At 40.1% G+C, this 23272-nt stretch overlaps 1 protein-coding gene across 19 annotated transcripts in view; it reads left to right on the forward strand.

The window, feature by feature from the left end:
- The window catches only part of ABI3BP (ABI family member 3 binding protein), a 674363-nt gene that overhangs the window by 533254 nt on the left and 117837 nt on the right, over window positions 1-23272 (forward strand). For all 19 annotated transcript variants that reach the window (XM_077296740.1, XM_077296741.1, XM_077296745.1 and 16 more), the window contains 4 exons: window positions 2791-2868; window positions 18644-18733; window positions 20616-20705; window positions 21417-21506. In XM_077296740.1, coding sequence (XP_077152855.1) covers window positions 2791-2868; window positions 18644-18733; window positions 20616-20705; window positions 21417-21506 — 348 coding nt within the window. The remainder of the gene's footprint in view (window positions 1-2790; window positions 2869-18643; window positions 18734-20615; window positions 20706-21416; window positions 21507-23272) is intronic.

A 23272-nucleotide genomic window follows, 5' to 3' on the forward strand; every position in this document is an offset into this window, starting at 1 on the left:
TTTCAGATTTTTTTGTGTGTGTTTACGAAAAACATTCGGTAATTGTCTGTGATTTAGAAGATTCTAAACAAGATAGATTCCAAGTCAAAACCATGGAGTGAAAGCTAACCCAATAAAAACAAATTAGATCATTTGATTGCTTGCACGTACCCTTGTATCATCAAAACTATTTCACTCATTAACTGTAAATACTTAATATAGATTCTGTATGTTTAGGGCTGTTGACGAAGGGTTGTCTGATTGTTTAGTTGTTCTCTATCAATTTGTTTTATTCCATTCCCCTCCTATAGAACTTCAGTTATACAAAGCATTGTCTGAAGGAAGCCAAAAATTGTTCCCATAATATTTTAAACTATACATCATTAGAGGCTTTGTCCACTACTGTACAACCCTTGCTTTATCAATCTAGGACCCCTTTAAAACCAATTAGTGCTTGAAACATTATAATATAATTAAATCTGAAGAAATTTGCAGAAGATTTGTCATGAGTAGACTCAGTTTTTCTGGAGTATAATCTACATCACTATGGCCTAATAATCAATAATTTGATGTAATGGCCATTAATGGGGTTGTCCATGGCAGTGACATCATATGCATGACAGTGACATCATACGCCAGTGACGTGCTTGTCTACCTCAGCTGCTGGCTTCTAATTGGCTGGACACTATTAACCATTGCTGTGCAGGAAACCGATGGCTTCCGGCACGGGCAGTGGATTTTTGCTGAACGTGCATCCTCGGATGCAAGTTCAGTTACTGAATAGGCCAAATCCTGATCCTGGACCCTCCTCTCTTTCCTTCTGCTTATTGGGCCCCATACACCAGTAAAGGCCCCGTCTCACATAGCGATTTACCAACGATCACGACCAGCGATACGACCTGGCCGTGATCGTTGGTAAGTCGTTGTGTGGTCGCTGGGGATCTGTCACACAGACAGCTCTCTCCAGCGACCAACGATCAGGGGAACGACTTCAGCATCGTTGAAACTGTCTTCAACGATGCCGAAGTCCCCCTGCAGCACCCGGGTAACCAGGGTAAACATCGGGTTACTAAGCGCAGGGCCGCGCTTAGTAACCCGATGTTTACCCTGGTTACCAAAAAAAACAAACAGTACATACTCGCCTTTCGGTGTCCCTTGCCGTCTGCTTCCTGCTCTGACTGAGCCGCCGTACAGTGAGAGCAGAGCGCAGCGGTGACGTCACTGCTGTGATCTGCTCTCACTTTCCGGCCGGCAGTCAGTCAGAGCAGGAAGCAGACGGCAAGGGACCTGACGGACATCAGATGGTGAGTATGTACTGTTTGGTTTTTTTTACATTTACGCTGGTAACCAGGGTAAACATCGGGTTACTAAGCGCGGCCCTGCGCTTAGTAACCCGATGTTTACCCTGGTTACCAGTGAAGACATCGCTGGATCGGTGTCACACACACCGATTCAGCGATGTCAGCGGGACCTCAACGACCAAAAAAAGGTCCAGGCCATTCCGACACGACCAGCGATCTCACAGCAGGGGCCTGATCGCTGGTACGTGTCACACATAGCGAGATCGCTACTGAGGTCGCTGTTGCGTCACAAAACTAGTGACTCAGCATCGATCTCGCTAGCGATCTCGCTATGTGAGACGGGGCCTTAAGGGCAGCAATGTCCTTGATGACGGCTGTGTTTACACATGAAATGCTTATCACAATGCTGATAAAAGAAGGGTGCTTGTATGTATCCCAGCATCAGTATTGGTGTTATGGGGTCTTGTTTTCATCTTGACAGCCGGGGGTCCAACAAAAATCTCCAGACAAATACATATAAATACAGTATATAATACATAGAAATTCACTATAAATATTATTAAATATAGCTTACATAGCTTACATAAAGGAAACTATTGTTTAATGAAAACTAAGGAACAATGAAAAATAATATTGAAATACTCACCTTCCATTACAAATATATGTAAATTACAGTTAGTTTTAAAAAAAAAATCAACAGTATAAATGCTTTTTATGTGCAGAATTCCATTGTAGAAATATTAATATTTTTGCAGTTTAAAATTTATCTATATGTATTTAATGCCTAACAAAATCGTCAACTTGTCGAAACAAGGACTCAGATGGCAAAGTAAAAAATAATAGACATAGCTGAGAAAATAGATGAGGTAAAAACAAAACCTTTGCCAACTTTAAAGGGGTTGGCCACCTTCAGAGAATATTTTTATTTTTCCTTATCAGCAAGTGTTATGGCCTGAAAATCATCTGAGGGTGGAAGGTTACGTTAGCAGACAGGTCCATCAGCCTCCTCCAATTGTAAAACACCTCAGAAAGGAAAGTTGCTTTCCTATTGGAGGAGGTTGATGGACAGGTTTGGTCACATCCTGCTCCTTCAGCTGCCATTGTGTGGAGAGAAGTGTCGGTCATTTTGTGAAGAAAGCTGCACTAGCAAAAGAAAGTGTCCAACCTCTTACCTAAGAATCCATTAGTGAGCTCATTCTGACAGGTCCCAGATAACATTTTTTTTATCTGTCTTTTATGAGCTCCTTCCAGCTGATTTATGCCCACAACCTACATTAAAGTTGAATGTGCAGGAAAACAACAAGTCTGTAAATGCAAAATGGTGCAAAATTCGTAATTTAATGCAATTTTTATATCGAAATACATGCAATTAAGTCTAAACAACTGCCCTAAAAAGGTGGCCAACGCATTTAAATTCAAAATGGGCTAGATTATAAAAGGATTAAGAAATGGCCACATGTACAAAAAATCTGGAACTCAAGAAGCTCTTTGTTTACTGTTTCTCCTTCAGCACATAATGGAACAACTCAGGGACCAATAAGATCAAGACCTACTGGGGAGTTCAACTGGCTCCCTGGCACTGTACCAGGTAATTTATCTATCATAATAGAAAGAGGTTCTGCACTGTTAGACCTGGGAGATTCTGCCATAGACAGCTGAATTGGTAAATTTATTTAAAACAGTTTTTAAAGGGTTCTGAAAGCCTTCCTTGACATATAAGATTAATGGAAATGGGTTGTAAATCCAACGAAAATTGGCTTCTGCATTATAGTGATTTTTTTCCTTCTTTTTGCATCAATATTGCAGGAAAACATTTTGAACTAGATTTGCCATTTTTAAACTATACTGTTACAGTCATGACCAAAAGTTTTGAGACTGACACAAATTTTAGTTTTCAGAAAGTTTGCTGTTTCAGTTTTTATAGTGGCAATTTGCATAAACTCTAGATTGCTAGATAGGACCCAGAAAGAGTCACGGAGTCCGATGCCACTTCTGGGTCCTATTCTCTGGACCTCCCCGGAACCTGCGTGAGACTTCAGATGTGTCCTCATATTGTTTGGAAGACTTGAAGCTGACAGGACCCTTCACCGTATATGTATCCACTGAACTCGAATGTGTCACTGTCTCAGACTTCCTCACAGAACACCAAAATAGGATGTTCTTCACCTTTTTATCTAATCTAACCCCTCCCAGTTTATGGTCTATTCCCAAGCGTTAACTATATCTTACGCTAACTGCTGCTAAACTATATACCTATGCCTTATAATGGTTCCCCTATGGACAGCCCTCCTGAATCCCCGGGCATGGATTTGAGGTAAAACCTCCAGGAAACCAAGACACAAACAGGCCATAAGAATAAAATACAATTTATATAAACACTAATAACATTAAAACATTAATCAAACTTTCTATATAATTTTATTCTTTTTTTACTCGGCATATTCTTCTCCCCCCCCCCCTTACACATTTACGTGAACATTGAGGCAAAGGCTTTTGAAGGCTGGCCTGGTGTCAAGAAGGGCCGAAAATAAGCCACTTCTCTTCAACAGAAATTTAAAGGACCAACTGACATTCTGCAGAAAGTACAGTGACTGGATAGCTGGGTACTGGGGTTATTTTCTCTGATAAAGCCCTCTTCAGACTACTTGGAACATCTGGAAGAATGTCCAGAGAAGAAAAGGTGAGCACTACCATGAGTCCTGTGTCTTGCCAACAGTATATCATCCTCATACCTTTTATGTTCGGAGTTGCTTTTCATCCAAGGTAGTGGGCTCACTCCTAATTTTGCTTAAAAACACTACCAGGAATAAAGAATGGTATTGATACATCATCAAAGAGCAACTTTTCTCTTTGTCCAACAATCCTGGAGAAATCTGAGGATAAATATTGCATTTTCTAGCTTGATAGAGCACCATGTCACAAAGCAAAACTGAAAACTAAGTGGATCAGTGAACAAAAGAATGACATTTTTGGCCCCTTTCCAGGAAACTTCCCAGATCCCAATCCCATTTACAACCTGTGGTCAACCCTCATAAAGATGGTGGACAATCAAAAACACAGAAATTGTCATAAGTACCAAACACTAAATAGGCAAGAATGGGCTGCCAACAGTCAGGATATGGTCCAGATGTGATATCCAGTTTGCCAGTACGAATTTCAGAAGTCTTGAAAAATAAGGGTTTGCACTGTAAATATTGAGTCTTTGCATAAATTTGATGAATCTGTCAATAAAAGTTTAAAAACCCATAAAATGCTGATAATTGCATTTCAGTAACCATAGAAACATCTGACTAAAAATCTAAAAACACTGAAGCATCAAACTTTGTTAACATTGTTTTTTTTATCAGTCTCAAAACTTTTGGCCATAACTGTTCTATGCCCACAATGTAACTAATAAATTAAAGCCACAAAGGTCCTCACATCTTACCCGAAAGCATGTGAACAGTTGGTATTTGGCATGTTCCTTTGCTTCAGAAACATTAATGGACACTTGTATACTCCTGCGCATAAAATCACAAGTTATGCTTCAACAGTTTTGCCATGTTGCATTATAAATGTAGTATGATTACTAGCCTATCTTGGGTCGAATTAATGTTGTATTTTAAAGTGAGTCGTTCATGTGTTTCTGCAATGTTTCTAGGTATATGAGCTTTTGCCAGTTTCTGGATTTCAAACTAACAAAATGGTGACAGGTTCCCTTTAATGATCATTCTTTAAGTATGGAAGTGTGGTCATCCTGTGTAAACCAGCTATTAAACACCTGCCAGTTGGCTTACAAGTACCTAATCAGCAGTGGTTTAACTGCCATGATTAACCAGTCTAAATACAGCAATAGACAAGGGGAGCTAATTTAACTCTTTCTACTTCTCATTCCCAACATATTCCTAACAAAAGTTTGCTGTATTTTATATTAAAAACAGGAAATATAGTTGTATTTTAACCTCTTTCTGACCTCGGATGGGATAGCACGTCCGAGGTCAGATCCCCCTCTTTGATGCAGGGCTCCGGCGGTGAGCCCACATCAAAGCCGCGACATGTCAGCTGTTTTGAAAAGCTGAAATGTGCCCGCAATAACGGCAGGTGGAATCGCGATTCACCTGCCGCTATTAACTAGATAAATGCCGCTGTCAAACGCTGACAGCGGCATTTAACTACCAGTTACGGCCATCCGGCTGTAAAAGTGCTCATCGCCGACCCCGTCACATTATCGAGGGTCAGCAATGCATCGGCATAACAGCCAGAGGTATCCTTGAGACTTCTATGGCTGTTGATGCCGGATTGCTATGAACGCCACCCTGTGGTCAGCACTCATAGCAATGCTGTAATTCTGCTGCAAAAATCTGAGCATCACCTCTATGTAACAGAGGTGATCGAGTTGTGCCAGCTTCTAGCCTCCCATGGAGGCTATTGAAGCATGGCAAAAGTAAAAAAAAATGTTAAAAAAATATGAAAAATATAAAAAAATATAAAAGTTTAAATCACCCCCCTTTTGCCCCATTCAAAATAAAACAATAAAAAAATCAAATATATGCATATTTGGTATCGCCACGTTCAGAATTGCCCGATCTATCACTAAAAGAAAGGATTAACCTGATCGCTAAACGGCGTAGCGAGAAAAAAATTTGAAAATCCAGAATTACATTTTTTTGGTTGGCGTGACATTGCATTAAAATGCAATAACAGGTGATCAAAAGAACCTATCTGCACCAAAATGGTATCATTAAAAACATCAGCTCGGGACGCAAAAAATAAGCCCTTCACAGAAAAATGGAGACGCTACGGGTATCGGAAAATGGCGCAAATTTTTTTTTTTAGCAAAGTTTGGAATTTTTTTTCACCACTTAGATAAAAAATAACCTAGAAATGTTTGGTGTCTGTGAACTCGTAATGACCTAGAGAATCAAAATGGCAGGTTAGTTTTAGCATTTAGTGAACCTAGCAAAAAAGCCAAACAAAAAACAAGTGTGGGATTGCACTTTTTCTACAATTTCACCGCACTTGGATTTTTTTTCCCGTTTTCTAGTACATGACATGCTAAAACCAATGATGGCGTTCAAAAGCACAACTCGTCCCGCAAAAAATAAGCCCTCATATGGCCATATTGACAAAAAAATAAAAAAGTTATGGCTTGGGGAAAGAGGGGAGCGAAAAATGAAAAGGAAAAAACGAAAATACCCAGGGTCATGAAGGGGTTAAAACCACAAGAGTTTGCTTTGATTAGAGACAGAACTTTATTTTGTCAGCACAACACCATTTTACATTGCTGAACCCAGATTATAAAAACATAAGTAATTTGTGTTATAGAACATATTATAGGTTGTGTAAATGATTTATAATAGCCTGGACAATGTATGTATCACATTTCCTGCCAAGACTCTACCAAAATAACTTTCATAGCTATCATAAATGCTTTTTAATATTTCTGTATAGCTTTAATCTTTGTTGACATAAAGATATCACTTAAAACCCTTTCACTGTATGTTTTGTGCACCATATATCACAGCTGGTTCATGTCATCTCTGCAGTATTCTCTATCTTACTGCACTCTGATGATAAGACCACATGAAAATCCCAGTCTTAAAAGATTGGATAAAATGCTATAATTGAATTGCATATAAATCTTATGTGTGTGCCAAGATGTGTCAAAATGTATAAATTCATAGAAAAGGACTAAAACATTGCATTGGTCAATAGAGTATGACTTCTGTTAGAACCTCAGGGCACCCATACCCCTAAAAGCAAAGTTGGCAGAACCAACCATTTTACAGTCAGACTGGTTCATGTCGAAAATGCAAGTTTTTCTTTTTGTATGCACTATATTTTCTTTTGAAAAAGAAAAGAAAAGGAAAAACCAGTCCTGTTGAGCCGGACTCCAATTTTTTCTATAATTCTTGATGTGAGGCCAGGGCGAGGCCGGTGACTGAGCCCCAGGTGGATGAGCATAGAGCTACTAGGTGAGCTGGAATCAAGTTTTTATGACTCCATATAATATATGAGTTTCACTTTTTGTATTGAAGAACTGAAATAGAATATCATCAACAAGTTAATTTTGCTCTATTGTCTTCAGTGCCTTGATTTAAAAACTTTGTTCAATTAGAATTAACCCTCTTAATATGTTGCGTTAGGGCTCATATACTGTACATCATAGAGGCAGAATAGTGCCCAGCAGCAGCGTAACACCTGGGGTCGCAGAGGTCGCCACCACGACTTGGCCCATAAGGGTGAGGGGCCTGTTGACACATCACAAAATTCTACTGGATGTGTGTCCTCGGACACACCTTCAACTGAAGTGTACTGCGGCACACAGACTCGTCGGGTCCTTGAGCGGTGATACATGCCGCCGGCTAATCAGAGGCCAGCAGCTGATATCAGCATGCATGTAACAGGGAGCATTTGCCAATGACATCATGCGCTTCCGTCGCTTGCACACTGAAGTCAGCTGCCGGCTAAAGAGAAGATGCTGCGCGGTGAGGAAGTGGACGGAAGGTTAGTCTAGTGGGGGGGTTTATATACATTAAAGAACAGGAGCAGAATGGGGAACATTTACCAGGATGGAGCCCAGAATAAGTCAGATATACCAGGTTGGGGGATATATATCATGATGGGGCTCAGGATAAGGAACATATATACCAGGATGGGGCTCAGGATAAGTGACATATACAAGGATGGGGGATTTATATCAGGATGGGGCACAGAATAAGGGACATATATACTAGGATGGAGGGCGTATGTATACCAGGATGAGTCATATATGTACCAGGATGGAGGGCATGTATATACCAGGATGACTCATATATGTACTAGGATGGAGGGCATGTATATAACAGGATGACTCATATATGTATCAGGATGGAGGGCATGTACATATCAGGATGACTCCTATATTTACTAGGATGGAGGGCATGTATATACCAGGATGACTCATATATGTACCAGGATGGAGGGCATGTACATACCAGGATGACTCATATATGTACCAGGATGGAGGGCATGTATATACCAGGATGACTCATATAAGTACCAGGATGGAGGGCATGTATATACCAGGATGACTCATATATGTACCAGGATGGAGGGCATGTATATACCAGGATGACTCATATATGTACCAGGATGGAGGGCATGTATATACCAGGATGACTCATATATGTATCAGGATGGAGGGCATGTATATACCAGGATGAGTCATATATGTACCAGGATGGAGGGCATGTACATACCAGGATGACTCATATATGTACCAGGATGGAGGGCATGTATATACCAGGATGACTCATATAAGTACCAGGATGGAGGGCATGTATATACCAGGGTGACTCATATATGTACTAGGATGGAGGGCATGTATATAACAGGATGACTCTTATATGTACCAGGATGGAGGGCATGTACATACCAGGATGACTCATATATGTACTAGGATGGAGGGCATGTATATACCAGGATGACTCATATATGTATAAGGATGGAGGGCATGTGCATATCAGGATGACTCCTATATGTACTAGGATGGAGGACATGTATGTAACAGGATGACTCATATATGTACCAGGATGGAGGGCATGTACATACCAGGATGACTCATATATGTACCAGGATGGAGGGCATGTACATACCAGGATGACTCATATATGTACCAGGATGGAGGGCATGTATATAACAGGATGACTCATATATGTATCAGGATGGAGAGCATGTATATACCAGGATGACTCATATATGTACCAGGATGGAGGGCATGTATATACCAGGATGACTCATATAAGTACCAGGATGGAGGGCATGTATATACCAGGATGACTCATATATGTACCAGGATGGAGGGCATGTATATAACAGGATGACTCATATATGTACCAGGATGGAGGGCATGTACATACCAGGATGACTCATATATGTACTAGGATGGAGGGCATGTATATAACAGGATGACTCATATATGTATCAGGATGGAGAGCATGTATATACCAGGATGACTCATATATGTATCAGGATGGAGGGCATGTGCATATCAGGATGACTCCTATATGTACTAGGATGGAGGGCATGTATGTAACAGGATGACTCATATATGTACCAGGATGGAGGGCATGTATATAACAGGATGACTCATATATGTACCAGGATGGAGGGCATGCATATACCAGGATGACTCATATATGTACTAGGATGGAGGGCATGTATATAACAGGATGACTCATATATGTATCAGGATGGAGGGCATGTATATACCAGGATGACTCATATATGTACCAGGATGGAGGGCATGTATATACCAGGATGACTCATATATGTACCAGGATGGAGGGCATGTACATACCAGGATGACTCATATATGTACCAGGATGGAGGGCATGTATATACCAGGATGACTCATATAAGTACCAGGATGGAGGGCATGTATATACCAGGATGACTCATATATGTACAAGGATGGAGGGCATGTACATACCAGGATGACTCATATATGTACCAGGATGGAGGGCATGTATATACCAGGATGACTCATATATGTACCAGGATGGAGGGCATGTATATACCAGGATGACTCATATATGTACTAGGATGGAGGGCATGTATATACCAGGATGACTCATATATGTACCAGGATGGAGGACATGTATATACCAGGATGACTCATATATGTACTAGGATGGAGGGCATGTATATACCAGGATGACTCATATATGTACTAGGATGGAGGGCATGTATATACCAGGATGACTCATATATGTATAAGGATGGAGGGCATGTGCATATCAGGATGACTCCTATATGTACTAGGATGGAGGACATGTATGTAACAGGATGACTCATATATGTACCAGGATGGAGGGCATGTACATACCAGGATGACTCATATATGTACCAGGATGGAGGGCATGTACATACCAGGATGACTCATATATGTACCAGGATGGAGGGCATGTATATAACAGGATGACTCATATATGTATCAGGATGGAGAGCATGTATATACCAGGATGACTCATATATGTACCAGGATGGAGGGCATGTATATACCAGGATGACTCATATAAGTACCAGGATGGAGGGCATGTATATACCAGGATGACTCATATATGTACCAGGATGGAGGGCATGTATATAACAGGATGACTCATATATGTACCAGGATGGAGGGCATGTACATACCAGGATGACTCATATATGTACTAGGATGGAGGGCATGTATATAACAGGATGACTCATATATGTATCAGGATGGAGAGCATGTATATACCAGGATGACTCATATATGTACCAGGATGGAGGGCATGTATATACCAGGATGACTCATATAAGTACCAGGATGGAGGGCATGTATATACCAGGATGACTCATATATGTACCAGGATGGAGGGCATGTATATACCAGGATGACTCATATATGTACCAGGATGGAGGGCATGTACATACCAGGATGACTCATATATGTACTAGGATGGAGGGCATGTATATACCAGGATGACTCATATATGTATCAGGATGGAGGGCATGTGCATATCAGGATGACTCCTATATGTACTAGGATGGAGGGCATGTATGTAACAGGATGACTCATATATGTACCAGGATGGAGGGCATGTATATAACAGGATGACTCATATATGTACCAGGATGGAGGGCATGCATATACCAGGATGACTCATATATGTACTAGGATGGAGGGCATGTATATAACAGGATGACTCATATATGTATCAGGATGGAGGGCATGTATATACCAGGATGACTCATATATGTACCAGGATGGAGGGCATGTATATACCAGGATGACTCATATATGTACCAGGATGGAGGGCATGTACATACCAGGATGACTCATATATGTACCAGGATGGAGGGCATGTATATACCAGGATGACTCATATAAGTACCAGGATGGAGGGCATGTATATACCAGGATGACTCATATATGTACAAGGATGGAGGGCATGTACATACCAGGATGACTCATATATGTACCAGGATGGAGGGCATGTATATACCAGGATGACTCATATATGTACCAGGATGGAGGGCATGTATATACCAGGATGACTCATATATGTACTAGGATGGAGGGCATGTATATACCAGGATGACTCATATATGTACCAGGATGGAGGACATGTATATACCAGGATGACTCATATATGTACCAGGATGGAGGGCATGTATATACCAGGATGACTCATATATGTACCAGGATGGAGGGCATGTATATACCAGGATGACTCATATATGTACCAGGATGGAGGGCATGTATATACCAGGATGACTCATATATGTACCAGGATGGAGGGCATGTACATACCAGGATGACTCATATATGTACCAGGATGGAGGGCATGTATATCCCAAGATGAAGCCAAGATAAGGGACATATTTTCCAGGATGGAGGATATATTAGGATGAGGGGGACGAGGCCCTGTACATCGGAATCCAGTTACACCACTGGCAGAAAGCTTGTGATGATTCAGGCCATCTTTGTACTACATGACTCAAATTAGGTCCTTTAATTTTCAGACATTTTTATCAAGTGCCTAAAATTGCTCATTTCATTTCTCTGGCTAACAAATCCCTACACCATACTTTAACAAATATTGACAGCACTATGATCACTGTGATTAATAGTCTTAATGAGATTTATCAGGGATCTAATCTACAATTAGAAACAACTATGTCAGAAACAATTACTATGAACTTAAGGTACCGTCACACTAAGCGACGCTGCAGCGATAGCGACAACAATGCCGATCGCTGCAGCGTCGCTGTTTGATCGCTGGAGAGCTGTCACACAGACCGCTCTCCAGCGACCAACGATGCCGAGGTCCCTGGGTAACCAGGGTAAACATCGGGTTGCTAAGCGCAGGGCCGCGCTTAGTAACCCGATGTTTACCCTGGTTACCAGAGTAAAATGTAAAAAAAACAAACAGTACATACTTACATGCGTCCCCCGGCGTCCGCTTCCTGCAATGACTGAGCGCCGGCAGTAGCAGGGCACAGCGGTGACGTCACCGCTGTGCTGTGGTTTCACTTTCACTTTGCGGCGCTCAGTCAGTGTGGGAAGCGGACGCCGGGGGACGCATGTGAGTATGTACTGTTTGTTTTTTTTACATTTTACGCTGGTAACCAGGGTAAACATCGGGTTACTAAGCGCGGCCCTGCGCTTAGTAACCCGATGTTTACCCTGGTTACCAGTGTAAAATATCGCTGGTATCGTTGCTTTTGCTGTCAAACACAACGATACACGGCGATCGGACGACCAAATAAAGTTCTGAACTTTATTCAGCGACCAGCGACATCACAGCAGGATCCTGATCGCTGCTGCGTGTCAAACTAAACGATATCGCTAGCCAGGACGCTGCAACGTCACGGATCGCTAGCGATATCGTTTAGTGTGACGGTACCTTTAGAGTTTCTTGGGGAGGAATTATGACATAGATAAAATAACTAAGGATTATTATATCATTTTTATTTTCCATTACAACTGAGCATGATTGTGTAGGTTTTAGATAAAAGAATAGCACTGTACAGTATATACTCTGTAATTAATTTAAGCAAATTTGAGGAACTTTTAAAAAAAATGCTAGAATGCAAGGAATGAAAACATGTAGAGATGTAGAAACTATGTGCTCTGAACACAACACCTCAAAAAGAACCGTTAAGTCTTTTCATATGGTAAACCACTTTTCTTACATTCATAATATCCTCTGTAAAAAATCAGCTCTCAGTATAATTGGAGCTGAAATGTCTAAGACCCAGGGACTCTTCATACATTCCAAGAGCTTTTAGCTTCATGATAGAAAATAAAGTCTTGTTGGAACAATAAATCTTTAGCTTCAATATTGCATGAGATTCCTCAATACTCAATGGTTTTCTGCAGCGCTCAACTTTACACCACAGGACTCAATGTTATTTAAAACAAAACCAAAAAATACAGCGGTGGTATTATATAAATATAACATACAAAGGAAGTATCAGGATTCAGTGGGATTGTGTAGTTACATAACAATGATGATGTAACACACATACTTATTTCTAATCATTTCTGATTTCTGTACTGGGAAAATTAGATTAATCAGATACAATGTTGCACTTTGTATTTGGAAGGAAGTGTGAGAAATGCACATGATCAAATGGGATCTACTCACTCTCATTCTCACAGTTTACATCTAGATTAGTTATGTTGGGCAATATGATATAAACTATTGTCACTTTGGGATCTTAACTAGTGTTGAGCATTCCGATACCGCAAGTATCGGGTATCGGCCGATACTTGCGGGTATCGGAATTCCGATACCGAGATCCGATACTTTTGTGGTATCGGTATCGAAACAACATTAATGTAATAATGTGTAAAAGAGAGAATTAAAATAAAAAATATTTGCTATACTCACCTCTCCGACGCAGCCTGGACCTCAGCGAGGGAACCGGCAGCGTTGTTTGCTTAAAATTCGCGCTTTTACTTCCTTACGTGAAGTCCCGGCTTGTGATTGGTCGCGTGCCGCCCATGTGGCCGCGACGCGACCAATCACAGCAAGCCGTGACGTAATTTTAGGTCCTTCAGGATTTTAAAATTACGTTCTGGCTTGTGATTGGTTGCGTCGCGGTCACATGGGCGACGCGACCAATCACAAGCCGTGACGTCACGGGAAGCTGGACACGCGCGCATTTTAAAGTGTCCATCGAATTTTAAGCAAACAACGCTGCCGGTTCCCTCGCTGAGGTCCAGGCTGCGTCGGAGAGGTGAGTATAGCAATATTTTTTATTTTAATTCTTTCTTTTACACATTAATATGGATCCCAGGGCCTGAAGGAGAGTTTCCTCTCCTTCAGACCCTGGGAACCATCAGGGATACCGTCCGATACTTGAGTCCCATTGACTTGTATTGGTATCGGGTATCGGTATCGGATTGGATCCGATACTTTGCCGGTATCGGCCGATACTTTCCGATACCAATACTTTCAAGTATCGGACGGTATCGCTCAACACTAATCTTAACCCATTCCTTATGGGGCTATTTTCCATTTTCATTTTTTACTTCCCATCTTCCAAGAGCCATAGTTTTTTTATTTTTCCGTCCATATAGCCGTATGAGGGCTTGTTTTTTGTGGGAAAAGTTGTACATACGAAAGACACCATTCATTTTATCAAGTGGTACAGAAAAAAGCATGAAAAAAATTGAAATGTGTTGAAATTGCAAAAAAAAAGTGCAATTTCACAATTGTTTTTTGTTTACCATGTGCACTACACAGTAAAGCTGATCAGGCAGTTTGATTCTCCAGGTCAGTACGATTACGCATATGCCAAACGTATCTTTTTCTATTTATTAAAGTGGTGAAAAATTTGTAAGAAACAAAGAAAATTTATCTTTTGTTACCATTTTCTGAGACCCATAACGTTTTTAGTTTTTGGGACATGGACCTGGGTGATGGCTTATTTTTTGTACCCCGGGTTGATGTCTTTCTCGGTACCATTTTGGGGTAGATTTGATGGTTTGATCACCTCTTATTGCATTTTATTGCAAAGTTGCAGCTACCATGAAAACGGAAATCTGCTGTTTCGTTCTTTTTTTCTTGTTATGCCGTTTAGCGATCGGATTAATTTATTTTAGATTTTGATAGATCAGACTTTTATGAATGCAGTAATACAAAATATGTGTATTTTTATTTTTTCTTATTGTTTTATTTTTGGTGAAAAGGGCGGTGATTTTAACTTTTGTGGGGGGGTTTCATATTTTTAAAAACTTTTTTTTTTTTTTTTTACTGTTTACTGTATTTATTTCTATGTAACTGCTATCCATAGTAAAAAACCACAATTTCTTATAAATGCCAGCTAAACACTGGTTTTCACAGGAGTATCATAATGAGGGGAAAGGGGGTCCCCAAGTGTCATGGCAACCCATAGGGGCCTGCGATCACGTCACAGGAGCGCTGACGGGCACATGGAATGACATGCACTTTGCCAGCGCATGTTAAATGCCACGGTCAGCAATTTATAGCAGCATTTAACAAGTTAACAGCTGCAGGCAGCTGTTAGATGGAGATAATGGCTTAATTCAACCATCATTTGCTGGGAAAGGTGCAAGCTTGGCTTGTAAGCCCGCCTCAAAGTCAGACAGTCAGTATAAAACGTACCAGTATGTCTGTAAAGGGTTATTAGTTTAATCTCTTCATACCACAGCCAATTTTCATTTTTTCTTTTGGTTTTTTCTTACTCTTTTTTTCAGGATCCATAGCTTTTTAATTTTTGAAGCTACATAGTAATACAGTATGAGGGCTTGTTTTTGAAGGCCAAGTTGCAGTTTTCAATAATACTATTAATTTGACCATATAATATTTCAAAACTGGAGGAAAAATTATAAATGTGGCAAAATAGTGTAAAATGAATCCCGCAATTCCGCAAATTTTTTCGGGTTTCAATTTTGCAGCAATTGGCGTGCAGTACAATATCACATTTGTTTAGTTATAATTTTATTTTGGTGGTTAAGAAAAATTGAGACCTTGTAAAAAAAAATGTCTGTGTCACAATTTCCTGAGATCTGTTAACTTTTTTATTCTTCTTCCAATGAAGCTGTGTGAAGGCTTGTTTTTCTTTTACTTGGCGAGCTTCTATTTTCATTAGAATTATTTGGGGGTACATAATTTGCTGTGCATAATTTTATTGCTTTTTTCAAGGTAGTATGATGACAAATAACAACAAATCTGGCATAACTCCATTTTTTGATAATTGTATCTTTGCAAATGTCGCAATACCAAATATCTGAATTTATTTTTTTCATTTTATTTAATTTTCTATTGGAAAAAAATCAAACTTTTACGTTTTTTTTATTTTTCACCCATCCCCAACCATCCTCAACTGGGTTAAGGTCAGGAGTTTGTGAAGTCCATGTCATGAAACAGCACCCCATCCCTTCTTCCCTGGGTCACATAGCCTATAGATATCCAGTAGGTGTGCTTTAATTCATTGTATTGTTGCAACATAAATGACGTTCCTACTAAATGAATACAAAATGACATTTGATGCATAATGCTGTGGTAGCCATATAGTTTACATGTGCCTTGAATTTGGAATAAATCTCCAACAGTGTCACCAGAAATACACGTCTACACCATCACACTTCTCCCTCCATGTTTCACATTGGGAACACACACATGTACAAACTATCGGCTCGTTTCTTATTCATGTCACATAGACATGGAGGTTAGTACCAAACACTTAACATTTTTAGTAATCGGTCCACATTTTCAGGTTTCCAGTGACTTAATATCAAGTCCTTGATTTGCTTGGCCCAAACAACTCACTTCTTGTTTGTTGTCCTCAGTAGAAGCTTGTTTGCAGCATTTCGACCATAAAGGCCTGCTTCTCTCAGTTTCTCAAGCTCTTGCAATTTCCCGGATTGACTGACCTTCATGTATTAAAATAATAATGGACTGCCGATTCTCTTTACTCAGTTGAGTGGTTATTGCAAAATTGCAGCTTTGAACATTTGTGGAATAGGGCTTAGCACTGTATGGAACTGTGCACCAATACTGCTTCTACAAAACACACCTGATAGTCGCAAGAACTTTCTGAAGGTTGTTAAAGGGAACCTGTCAGCAGGATTGTGCACAGTAACCTGCACACAGTGTCAGGTCGGTGCCGTATACTGAATAAAATGATACCCTGGTTGATGAAATCTGTCGTCTTATGGTTGTTTCTTAACCTTTATTTTCAGTTTTGTGTTAATGAGATTCTAGTGCCCTAAGTGGGGTCGGTGTATGTGGTGCTCTGATTAGATATTTATAATGCAGACTGTAGTTTGCATAATGAGTATACTAATGTAAGTATTTGAAAAAGCATGTCTCTTAATCAAATGGCAGTGCCTGGGGCGCCTTTATCTTATCACTTATCACTTATCGGGTCACTTTCTCTTATCGGTTAGTGCCTATTTTCTTCCTGTGTTTCAAAGGAGAAAAATCACCATCGATATGGCGCTGTCGGGTGCACCTGTGCATTAGCAACTATAGAATTTCGATATATGCTACTGCACAAGCGCCTCCACCGGCTCCTTGTTGCTGCAGTAAAAAAAAAAATTTTGCTACAAAAAAATAGTTCCAGGGGCGGCGCGTGCGCAGTAGCATCTGTCGCGTACAGAGAAATGCTACTGCGCAAGCACCGCCGCTGGCGCCATTTTGTTGTAGTGTACATTTATTTGGCTGCAGCAACAAGGAGTGGGTGGAGGCGCTTGCGCAGTAGCATCTATTGGAACACGATAGATGCTAATGCGCTGGCGCACAAGACAGCTCCATATTGATGGTGATTTTTTTTTCCTTTAAAACACAGGAAGATAATAGGCACTAACTGATCATAGAAAGTGTGCAGGCCCCCTGAAACCATGTCATCTCCATTTTTTTCTGCGTTTCTACTTTTAGGAATCTAATGTTTAACAGATATTCTGGTTTGTTTCACACATGTTTCTTTACTCCTTGCTTCCATATGTGTTCCTTTGTGGTTTTGCTGCCTTCAGTTTGAATCAACAATGTGCATATTCCAATAAGAACAATGAAAACCATTGCATGGAAATAAGTGTCCAACATTTCTTTTGATCACTACTGTAGATGCAGGGAGAGAGCCTGTCCCTGTTTCATGCTGCCTGTGAGTCACATAGCAGGAATCAATAGACAAGTATTCCTGATGAAAATATCGAATAGTCCATGAATTTTATGAGTCCAGAATAATGCAAACTGTTACTTAATTATCTGATGTAAACACATTTTGATTTTTCAATAATATCTTTAAAATCAGGTTCAATATTATACAACCATAGACTTTTTTTGCAGGAAAGTATCAAAGAATGGTGTCCAGAAGGAAAAGAACTAGATTTTGAAGAGAACTGCTATCTAATGACCACACTCCATTTTCTGCATCATTAAGATACAGCTTCCATGTATTTCTGAGCTGAACAAGCTGTTGGGGTCTTAGCTGGAGGCTGAAAAGAATGACAGTGAGGGTTACAGGTTGTATACCTCTGGCGTACACAATATGGAAAAAAAGGTCAAAGTAGATAGTGGTTAAATTGTAGATAATGTCTTTTTTTCTACAGGTTATCATCAGCTGAAAAAATAGTTAACTAAACAATAACTTGCTACCACAGGAACTCATTTTTACATCTGTGTCTGGCTCCTATTTCCTTGATTAGTTGATGTATAAAGATTGGCCCCCCTAGTGGTATTGACAAGTAGCTGAGATGTTTGAAAAGGTTTGTTGTGTGCACAGTGTGCTGCAATGTATTATGAATCTGCAGAGACAGTCTCATTTATATTTATGTGTTGTGCTTATGATTATTTTGTTAACAGTGTACTTTCAAGGCAATTTTATGATTTGCTTTTCAGGTGGAAAGATACATGATAATACAAAGATTCTTGGTGTTAGAAGAAATATTTCAATGGAAACAAATAACACTGGAAAGAGAACCTTTTCTGGTAAGCAAGATGTGTCTTACCAAATTGTTTGGCCATAGCTATTTCAGCCATTAAAAGTTATTTCACAAAGAAATCCTATTTTTAAAATAAAGTTGCTGGTAATAGAGTTTATTGCAGTAGAAGACTTGACGAAACAAGCATTTTCCTTAACTTACATCCTTGTGATCCATGCACTCACAAGCCCCATTCACTAATGCTTGTGTTAGGGCTGGCGGATTGCACTAAATAAAATATAAATAAAGTGCAATCGCAACCCGGGGTCCACCATGCAGAAATGAACCTGCTGCTAGTGTGAACAATGACAGAACTAAACAGCAAAACACACTGAATTAACGCCACTCAGTGTGAACGGAACACAGAGTACCAATCTCAGTTACTTCACCGAGAGGTACAGGCACGAGTATGCGAAGTGCTATACCCTGTTAACGTCACAGGGATAGAAGCTCAAGGATTGAGCTTGCTCTGCAACTAAATGGTGCTAACCACACACACGAATGAAGCAGATGCTGAGCCAATAGAGAGAGCTCTTTGACGCTAGGTACCATACCCTGTCGCTTTCACCGAGGAGTATAGCATAAGGGTTGAGCTTGCTCTGTAACTGAACTGTGCCAATCACGCACATGAACGAAATGGATGCTAAGCCAAGCGGCTAGTTACCCTAGTCTTGACACTACTGAACCTGTGCCTGACCGGCACCTGAAGCATGTAGCAGACTAAAGACTCAGGCGTTGAGCCAAAGGTGCGAAACTGCATAAGTGTGCAACAGTCTCGGAGCTAAGACACACACACACAAATGTGCAGACAGAGTGGTAGAGTATCCACCCACACACACCAAACATAGATGACACTAGCGTGCCCGTGTGCGCCGCCGAGAGCCTTTTATACGCTAAGCTCCACCCCAAATACTCATGTCCAGTCGGCCGAGACATCGCCCGCGGGCTAATCCTGGACTGCCACATCATTATATCAGCTAACATCTGACCACCAATGAGAAGCTGCTACATCACGGATATGCTCAGTAAGGTGTTTTCTGGACTTAGACACTAGAGCACAAGACTGCACCTGCGTATCACTGGTTATCATAGATTTGGTGGAAGAGCCAGCAGTAACCAAACGCATAGCACAATCCTGAGCAAGATGCTGGGACCAACATCTGTGCTAGGCAGCAACCGCAGCAGCAGGCCCTGAATGGGAGACAACAGTAGCAGATAATGCCTGGTTTCTATCCCACGCAGTGGGAGAATCCCAACGCCTAACAGCTTCTATGCCAGAATTCTGGCAACGTCTTGGCATAATACAAGTCTGTGCTAAAATTTTGTGGCTTCTGGAATACTCATACCATTTTTGCCCAGCTTTGACAAAGTGGGCAGAGCTTGGGTGGGACAGAGTCGGGCATCCCCCACTGGTCACATGCATTTTGAGTAGCAGTGTTCCTTATACAACACAGCTCAATACAGTACCCGAAGACAGTAAGATTTGTGGTGAGGCGCATGCCACTTTTCTAAAGCATGTGCTTCTTATTGAATTAGGATCATTTGACTCCAGCATGCCTCCTCATAAAAAAAATGCTGGTCTTGATGAATTGGGGCCATATGTATTTTTCAGGCCGGTCTTGATGAGGAGGCATGCTGTAAGCGCATGCCTCTTAATGAATCTGAGTCACAGAAGTGGCATACGCCCCCATTTGCGCCTTGCCACAAATTTTACTACAGTTGGGGACTGTAATAAGATTTGTGGGTTAAGGAACAGCACGGCTTTTAAAGAGCGAAAGTTGTCAAGCCTCTGAACCCCCTCTGATCTAGTATTGATAGTCCATTTAAAATCAATTTAAATCAACTGAAACACCAATTTATATATTTTTGTGTTTTATTCTATTTTGAAGTATCATCCCCACCTCTTCCACCTGTAAGACCAACATCCATACGTAGAAGAATTCATCCTAGCAATGTCACAGGAAGACCAGGGTTTTCAGGTATGGCCTACATTTTTTAATGCCTTTAGACATTTCTGAAATATTATGATGTAATTCTCAGATCTCAGTTATCTTTCTTTTCCCTAAAACCCTAAAGAGTAAAGTAGTCCAATGCTTTTATTGACTCATAAAAAGGAAGTCTTTCAGAAAGTCTAGTTCTGCCAGACAATTTAACTCTGAAATGTAATGCACAAAGTACAGTATTGTGCAAAAGTTTTAGGCAGAAGTGGAAAAAGTGTTGCAAAGTAAGAATGCTTTAAAAAATAGAAATATAATTAGTTTTTTTTTCAATTAACAAAATAAATGAATAAAAGGAAAATCTAAATCAAATCAATACGATCTGTGGTTAGTTCTCTAAGATGGATGGAACAACTTCAATTCCTTCAAACACTGCTTAGAAGTATACCTGCTTTGAAAAGGATGATCACAACAAATATTGATTTAATTTAGTTTTTTATGTTGTTCATTCATTTTACATAATTTTAATTGATAAAAAATAAACTTTTAACTTTTTTATTAATGAAAGCATTCTTACTTTGTAGCATTCATTTTTCCCCATATACCTACTTTTACACAGTACTGTATATATAAAGCGTGATATACTGTAAATCAGTAGTGTTTTACTAACTGTTATAAAGTGATTATATGCAATAGGAGTTAAAGCAAAGGTATGATCTAAACTGAGTTATTCTGCTTTCATTATCCTTGCAGTATCTTCACCACCACTTCTACCTGTAAGACCAACAGCTATACGTAGGAAGCCTCCAACTGCCAATGTGACAGGCAAACCAGAAAAACAAGGTATAGAAATAAGGTTCTGATTATGATACCTCTATTATGGCATCGTTCGGATATGTGTAATGTTTTCAATAATATAATTTGTATGAAGCTACATTCCTACATCTCACCAATGGCTGTGAAGAAAATCTCAGTAGTCCATATTGAAACTATGGACTTCATGAGAAGGGTGTTTGTAAAAAAAAATGTCTACAATGCGCATGGATGGATATGCTAAATGTGCAGCTTATGAAGCTGCACAGCGGACCTGAAGATTAGAGAACCATCTCAATTTTTTTGTTGAGAGTCACATCTTTTCAGTGGGAGAAGCTTTTTTTAGACATAGAAAGGAATGATAAACTGAATCATACTATATGTGGGTAGTGCATGGGACTGGATTAGTCTCTGGATCAGTTGAAAGCATCAGATACCATGGACTGGGACTAAGAAACCACTGGAAACTTTGGTCTATAAAACCAATTTAGCAACTAGAATATTAAAATGAATGACTTATGCAAAAGTGGCACAATGTTGAAAGTTCTGCTTGGGACCTATAATTAAAAGATGTGGGCTCCCAGACTTTTCTTTACAAGGGTTATTCCGCAATGAGGCATTTTTTGTGACATTTCTAACATTAAAAAAGCCACCTGACCATTGAAACCTACTATTTTGCTACACTTATATGTATTTGATCTATGGCCCTGATTCATCAAGATTGGCGTTGTTCACATCGGTCTTGATGACAGGACATGCTGGAGTCAAAGGTGCTGGATTCATTAAGAGGTGCAGGCCTCTTAATAATTTAGGCATATGTAAAAAGTGCATGATTCTCCATACTCCACATCACAATTCTCTGGGACTGGAGTAAGATTTGTAGCATAAGGCTTCCCGCAGCTCATTATGATTTAGATGAGTGGGCATGGCCATGCCCTATCTCACCCAAATTCCTCTCATTTTAATGGAGCTGGCCAAAACTGGTGTAAAGTGCCGAAAGGAGCTATTTTTTCATGCAATGCCGCATTTTCAACTTTTCAAAGCGTTTTACAGAAGAATTCTGGCATAATCACTCTGATGAATCAGGGCCTATGTTTCTACTTTTGATGCATGTTTCTTCACTGAACAAAAAGGGTGGTCTTTCTACTAGGCTCGCATGACCAGTATTACTGACTGAGAAACTACAGATCCCAGAAGCACTCTGTTTTCTCATGGCTGATGGCACTTCCTTACCTCTCAAGAAGGATTTACCTGTAACACTAGATACCGGTGCCACAATAGGGTACACATTTTAAATAAATGTTGTCTGTGATTAAACAGAAATTGTCAAACAGTAACATACATTAAGTAGTAGAGATTATGCTAGTCTCCAACTCTGCTTGTGCACATAAAAGTGTTAAAGGGAGCAAGTTAACTACTTGTCTGCCCCTGAACTTTTAAGAAGGAGCCATGTTGTCATTCAGTGTGAAGAAGGAAGGGGGACCCGAGCAGCACTTATTGTATGCAGGAATGCAGAGGTACAGTATCCCCTCTGCACATTCTCCCTTTTTGCTGTGTAGACATACAGAGTAATTGTGTAGAAGTACAAGAAGGAAAAAATATACCTGCTCAACATGTGAGTGAAGTACTACTGGAGGATGTGTCCAGTTAAAATAAAGGGTAAACAGAGAGCACGTATGGAATATTTGAAAGGGTTAGAAATTACTAATGGAGCATTTAAAATGATATTGCAAAGCTCATTAACTTCAACTACAGAGCACATTGTTCCACCAATGCAATTCTGGGAATACCCCTTA

The sequence above is a fragment of the Ranitomeya variabilis genome, chromosome 3 (assembly GCF_051348905.1).
Source record: "Ranitomeya variabilis isolate aRanVar5 chromosome 3, aRanVar5.hap1, whole genome shotgun sequence".
NCBI classification, from domain to species: Eukaryota; Metazoa; Chordata; class Amphibia; order Anura; family Dendrobatidae; genus Ranitomeya; species Ranitomeya variabilis.